Consider the following 6,983-nt stretch of genomic DNA (forward strand, 5'->3'; position numbering starts at 1 on the left):
TAAGTGTACTTGATTATATTTTAAAAAGAGAAACAGATGTGAAGTCTTAAAGTAAGCAATGGGAATTCATTTTTCCAGAAACCATTATAGAAACCTACTCAGACCTCTTTTCTAGATGAACCAAAAATAGACATTTCACTTTTGGATCTTTTGGGCCTGTGTGGCCCCAGGTTTTGTTTCCTGTACAACCTACATCTTCCCATTTAGATAATAATTCCATTCTCCGTTTCATATTTTGTGTAAGGTGAAAACATTTTTAATTTTGAAACTCTCGGGTGTATAATTTTTCTCAAAATTAGTTGTTATTTAATCTCCAGAAAAGGCAATTTTGTGATCATTTCTAAATATAGTAAAATTGTAAAAACATGCATCAGGGAAACTGGTTTTGACTGCATCTTCGAAAGCACTTTAAATGAGACCTGCCTGAAAGTTTAATGTGGAAATTTTTCCAACGATGGTAGGGTAAATGTCTGATCAGATCCATATATAGTTTATGGTATACATATTTTTTTCCTACACCATTGAATCAGGAGAAGAGAAGTTGTGTAACAAAGAAAGGGATGACACACCAAAACCAGATGCCACCAGAGCATTTACACATGCAGAAATTGTAAAAATCACCAATGACTTTGAAAAGGTCATTGGCAAAGGAGGCTACGGGCCTGTTTTCTATGGATGCCTAGAAAATGGCCATGAAGTTGCTGTGAAGTTACTGTCCCAGGAATCACAGCAAGGATATAAGGAATTCCTTGCAGAGGTTCGTATAGACAAAACAAACTAAATACCATTTGTATACTTGTGTATAAATTTACTAAGGATATATGCATTTGGACTTGGTCAAGCAGGTTAAACTGTTGATAAGAATTCATCACAAGTACTTAGTCTCTTTCATAGGATTCTGTGACGAAGGCCCAGAAAAGATTCTGGTCTATGAGTACATGTCAAAAGGGAATCTGAAAGAGATTTTGTCAGGTACAATTCCCAAGCCATCAGAATATTTTTCATTTTCATCTACAATGTTAGTTTTCCCCTTTGAATAATTTGTGACATTTCCACCAATGATTAAAATGTTTAGTTTTATTATAAGCAGTGTTCTAAAACTCAGGCGAGTCTACTTAGACTCAGCCGCTTGAGTTACTCAGACTGGTCAAGGTGCCATGTCCGAATAGGAGCTGTCACACACATTCAATTCGTACATGTTGATACTATAACTTGTACAAACTCATCCAAGTCTCTAACAGACGAGCAACACTGTACAGATGACTCGGACTTGTGGTCCTCCCGAGTCCTAAGTCTGAGCCTTGTTTTGAACATTGATTATAAGTCCCTCTTCCAAGTGCATGAGTAGGATAAAAAAAACATTCTAGTCATTTTTATTACGCCTATTGTACATGTAGAAACAGATAGATGAAAGCAACCGAACCGCTGGATGTCCTTACATAAATGGAACAGTTTGTTAGTTGTTATGCCTCTAGTACTCCATACAATAATACCCTAAATAAATAAACTGAAAATAAAAACGAGGGCAAGACATTAATCTTTAGCAAAATCTACTTATGACGCTTTAAAAGCAACCATATAATGAGTATGGCTCTCTGTGGATAGTCCTATTTTGAGATCATCCTCATATTGAACTTAATTGATAAATAGTGACATTTGATTTCTTGTAACTAGACCTCTCTGGAGTACCATGGAACTCTGGATTTGAGGATCGGTATAACAGACTTTTATTTTCAGAAGAATATAGCTAACTACTGAGAAACCACTATTTTTTGTCACCCCGATAAATTTATTTCTCTCCAAGGAAATATAATGTGACATTTTGGATGGCCCTTCATTTGGGTTTCATGCTAAATATCCCAATCTGCATTTGTAAAGCAAGTAAGAGATGGTACAGTTGACATGGGAAACCAGAATCCACTTTTCAGAGTGATGCGTGATTGCTTAAGATGAGAAATCACAAGATCATGAGTAAATAAAAGTCACTAGATCATGAGTAAATCAGTATCTATGAGGTAGGGAATGTAACTCATAGAAAATGTCAACCCCCCCCCCCCACACTTAGGAACTCCAGCGTGAATCTAGTTATGGATGTTATTTCAGCAGGACAAGAGACAGGGTTGAGATCCCGTGACCCATGCTTATTAAGTAAATCTAGCACACTCTGGAAATACATACAATTACCAAGGAGTCCAATATATATGAAGAAAACAAAAGGACAAAAGGATTCCTGGAAGTACGTACAATACCAAAGAGACCACTTGATGCAAATGAAACAAGAATGGAGAAATGGATAATCTTGAAGTGCACAATGAATGTTTTTCTTAACAAATCAAGGACACTCTGTCACGAGCAAATACTTGAGAGGCAGATTCATATTGAAGATATCTATAGGAGGGCAGCAGGATCATGTCAATGATATCTAAGAGCACCACCTTAACTTGAAATATCCTTGCAATAATATGAATGCACATGTCTCCACGTAGCCTTACAACATTGTCAATGTTGGACCATTCTACATCATTAAACTCACCTTGTCAAGAGTAATTTGAAGAGAGAATGCTAGATAAATGAAGCATAGAGAACAATGTTTCAAAAGCGCTAGGTAGGTCCTAGGCGGCCGGCCTGGGGGGTCCAGTCTTCCCAGCTTCTAGGCGGGCACCCAAGTCGAATCGAATCAAAAAAGGATGCCCATTTGAATGAAAAAAGGATATATAATATAAAAAATAAAAATTAGGTATTTAGGTCACTTTGAGTTTGATTAATCAATCTTCAAACTTCCACCTCAAAGATGCTTCTAATTACTCAAAATTTTCTAAAAAACCCCCAATAGATTTATAAAACATAAAAAAATTAAATCTAATATCAATGGGTGATGTTTTGATCAATTTTTGTCAACTTTGAGAAACCCTTCGATCCTAAAGAAATCAGTTTATCTCTCTAAAATGGGCTCCAATAAGTTTTAGGCTTCAAATGAACTTAAAACCGTCCTTCTAACCCTTTATATTTAAAAAAAAAAAACAATACAAAAAAAAAATTTCCGCCTTTGGGCGGGATGCTGGCTTAGGCGGGTTCCGTACCGCCTAGGCAGGGCGCAGGCCCCGGCCACAATGGGCTTGGCGCTGGGTGCCTGCCTAGGTGGATTTTGTACCGCCTAAGCGGACGTCCAGGGACTACCTCTCATATTAGCCTCCTAGGCCTGGGCGCATCGCCCAGGCCTTCTGGACCTCCTAGGCGCTGGCCGGTCCGCTTTTTGAATCACTGAATTAGATAATAATAAAGTAAATATGTTACAAATGGCAGAGCATGCCATGGCACAGACATACAAGAAAAGGATTTAAATACAGAATAAAATGCATACAATACATAGAAATAACAAATTGAAGGAATATGCTATATAAAGAGGAAGTAATTCAAATAAGATATATAAAACAAAAAGTATGGAAAAAGCAATATAAGGACCATACATATTTCAACTAAGAATTATCTGATTTTGCCAATAGTTCTGTCAAGAGGTTCCCAAACTCCATCTACTTCCATAATGGTCATGACCAGTGTTCGCAAAACCGAATCAGAACGGTTTATTGAACATGGGGCTAGAAGCAATTTAACCGGCCTAACTGATAAACCGGCCGATTCAACCGTTCTAACCAGGCAAGTTACGGGTGGCCAAAAATTGTTGAAAAAAATAAAAAAGATGCAAAAAAAATCTACTAAAATATGAATAGCATATAAAGAATGATTAGAACAATGAAGTAGAAAATTAATGAAAAAATGGATTTTAAAAGAGAGTTAACATAACGTAAAATATTACAAAATGTATTACAAATCAAAGTCCTTATTTTTTGGATTTTATAGACATTTTTTTGATTTTTTATTTTTAAAATAGCGGCTGATCTAACTAGGCGGTTACCGGTCATGAAACATATATTAAAGAAAATAAATTGTTCAAGCCATGAATATGAGAAACTTCACACAAAAATCTAATGAAGAATCTAGAAGAAGTTAAGGGCAACATTTTCTGGAACTTTGGTCAATTCTCTACAAGACTAAGAATCATTCAAGCAACACTTGAAGAGTTATTGATAATATGGGAGGCGCTTTTGTCCCTTTTAGATGAGATTGGAAAGGACCGAAAGCAGAAGGGAAAGTAATTAACATCACTAAAATAGGATGTAGATTAATCAAGGATATGGAGAACTTAGTTATTCCTGAAAACTACCAAAGACCACCAGCTGAAAAGAACTGTAGTATTTGGTGTCCAAATAAATAGAATTATTAAAAGAATTTCATGTACACTAGTGGTAAGAATATCCTAGAACATATATTAGATATCATCAAACAACTCACAATTGGATCATAAACTTGTGAAAATTGCCCTGCATTGATCACATGGTTGGAAAGATTAACTCACAGACACAAACATAGTACTACTATACTGTTACAGTATTCAACAAATATATTATTGTAACTTAGGAAGCTACATAAAAAATTTGACACAAAAACAACCTCGAAGAAGTGAAATTCTATCAGATCTGTGCGTATACTTTTCATAAGTAGCCTCATTGTGCTTGAGCATTACATGATTCATATAGCGTTGGAATGAAAGGACCTTGAAGTGTTTGCCATATCATGCAGATAAAAACAGAAATTCAGTATCCTTAAATTGGGAGCAGCGTCTTCGAGTAGCTCTAAGTGTTGCACAAGGTAATGCATATCAAATATTACCTTTTTCTGATCTTGATTTCAATTTCTCAACAAGTATTTTGTGTTGTAGGATTGGAGTATCTCCATTGTGGATGCGAACCACCAATCATTCATAGAGATATCAAGACCGTCAACATCCTCTTAAATGAAAAACTGGAAGCCAAAGTAGCAGATTTTGGGCTGTCAAGATTAGGGCCAACTGAGGATGACACTCACATATGGACTATTGCCGCGGGCACCCCTGGATATGTGGATCCTGAGTATGTTACTGATCACCGAATAGCAGAAAACCACAAAAACATTGTACACAACCATCATTCACAGAAGTCTTTCTATGTTTTTGATTTCTTGCTCTTTTCTTTCCTACTTTTCTTTACTTCCACCCAGAAATGTAAGTGCCAGACCTTTATTTCCTTTCCAGCTTACTGTTAGCCATTTGAAGCATGCATTTTTCACCCATTTTTGTCCAACCAAAGTATTTATCTAATTTAGGGAAGATATATGGCCATGAATTCTCTGTGGAAGTTCTTTTAAATAAATGTCATGCTTCTTTGATTCTCATCATATAGTCAACAGAACTAAAAGGAAAGATGAAATTTTCTAGTGTATGGGTTGGGCCTCTACACACAATCCTACAGGGAAGTAAGCAACTAGCTGAAGGAACCTATCTTTTTTATGCTGTTCATTTAAACCAGAAGCCACAAAACTTGTTTTTCCACAAATAACTTATACTTTTATGTGTCCGTATGGCGAGAAGGTTGAGACGGACCACAGATAGTTTGATTGTCCTTTGCTTCCCTTCCAATATCTTGCCAATGCAGGTATAGATAGTTTCTAAGAAGACTGATCTACATAGTAAACTAATCTCTTTTCTTCTCTTAATACAATGTTGACAGTTTCAAAAATAATAATAATCTCTTTTATTGAGAATATATTGTTTTCATGACAAAGTATTTCCATGGGTCATTATTTAAGTATGTATTAACTCCATTAACTGCAGGTACTACATCACGAACATGCTCACTGACAAAAGCGACGTCTATAGCTTTGGGATAGTTCTTTTGGAGCTTATATCAGGCCAGCCTGCAATAATTTTGGATGAAGAAAAACTACATATAGTACACTGGGTAACTCCCAAGATTAAAACAGGTGACATTGTTAGTGTGGTTGATCCGAGGTTGCAGGGGGAATATGACATTAATTCAATGTGGAAAGCCGTTAAGATAGCATTGGCATGTACACCAGAGACAGCCGTTAGGCGGCCAACGATAAGTGATGTTATCGGTGAACTGAGAGGATGTGTAGAGCTTGAGTCATCGTGTCGCAGGAGAACTTCAAGAACAGAATACCACTTATCAAGCCCCATAACTGCTTCAATAAATATGGAGAAGGAACCAGGATTTGATCTATCACCAAGGTAGTCAGCTTCAACAGTTTTCGCATGCATGTCGGAAGCCATTATAGGTCAGTCAACATCTGCCAAGGTTCTCAAAGCAATTAGATACGTTGAGCAAGCCTTTTATTTCATTCTTAAATTTTATGTACTTCTGCTCACTCAACATTGAATGTGGCCCGTGATTCTCTTATGCCTTCAGTCTACTGTTCTTTGGTTTTATGAGGTAGACTAGCCTTTAATTCTCTATTATTGGGTGTAATTCTTGATTATTGGGTGTAATTCTGCAACTTGATGCTATTTATTTTCCTGTTTTCTTTTAAACCAGTTTGATAAAATGCTCCATCTAGATAACTACTATAAGGGAAGGCATTGTTGTTGTGCATATAGTTGTGGCTGTAGTTTTGAGGGATGAGGACAGCCTTTTATTGACAATCAAACTGCCCATAGAATTTGAATATTTCCCAATTATAGTTCAAACAAATCAATCAAACACCCCCATACAGCAAACGTCAATTCCTGAAATTACAATTAGGAAAAATCAATTAAAAAATTTCCAATGTTTTCTATCAAACAAACCCTTAATTTTGCTCTCAAATCCACATGAAAGGGTGAGGAACTAAATACAATTTATTAAATAAATTTTTTTTGAGACCCTTTTATTGAGAAATTTTTTAAAGTCCAACTGTTTAGATTATCCACTATATTTTTGGATATTATCTACTAACAAAATTTGGGTTTTTTATTTTTTTCTTATCGATAATATTTACTCTCTCTTTCTAGAAATTGATGCAAACTTTTGGAAAATGGCGCCAAAGTTCTATAAATAATTACCCCATCAATAACCAAGATAAATATGCAATTTTAACACTAACGAACCTAT

General features: G+C 35.9%; 1 protein-coding gene across 1 annotated transcript; it reads left to right on the forward strand.

The window, feature by feature from the left end:
* The first annotated feature begins 228 nt into the window (after positions 1 to 228).
* On the forward strand, positions 229 to 6,438 carry LOC105421365 (receptor-like protein kinase At3g21340). The gene is made up of 5 exons (XM_011628513.3): positions 229 to 757; positions 846 to 972; positions 4,639 to 4,707; positions 4,778 to 4,967; positions 5,708 to 6,438. Exons 1-5 carry the CDS (start codon positions 494 to 496, stop codon positions 6,126 to 6,128), a joined length of 1,071 nt encoding a protein of 356 aa, XP_011626815.1. The 5' UTR covers positions 229 to 493; the 3' UTR covers positions 6,129 to 6,438.
* The last annotated feature ends 545 nt before the right edge of the window (positions 6,439 to 6,983 follow it).

The sequence above is a fragment of the Amborella trichopoda genome, chromosome 5, assembly GCF_054954075.1.
Source record: "Amborella trichopoda isolate Santa Cruz 75 chromosome 5, AtrichopodaSantaCruz75HAP2 v2.0, whole genome shotgun sequence".
NCBI classification, from domain to species: Eukaryota; Viridiplantae; Streptophyta; class Magnoliopsida; order Amborellales; family Amborellaceae; genus Amborella; species Amborella trichopoda.

Coding starts and splice junctions, on each gene's coding strand:
- LOC105421365 (XM_011628513.3), top strand. CDS start 494: ATGGTATACATATTTTTTTCCTACACCATTGAATCAGGAGAAGAGAAG. Junction 973..4,638: donor TCTGAAAGAGATTTTGTCAG/GTACAATTCCCA, acceptor CATATCATGCAG/ATAAAAACAGAAATTCAGTA. Junction 4,708..4,777: donor AGCTCTAAGTGTTGCACAAG/GTAATGCATATC, acceptor TTTGTGTTGTAG/GATTGGAGTATCTCCATTGT.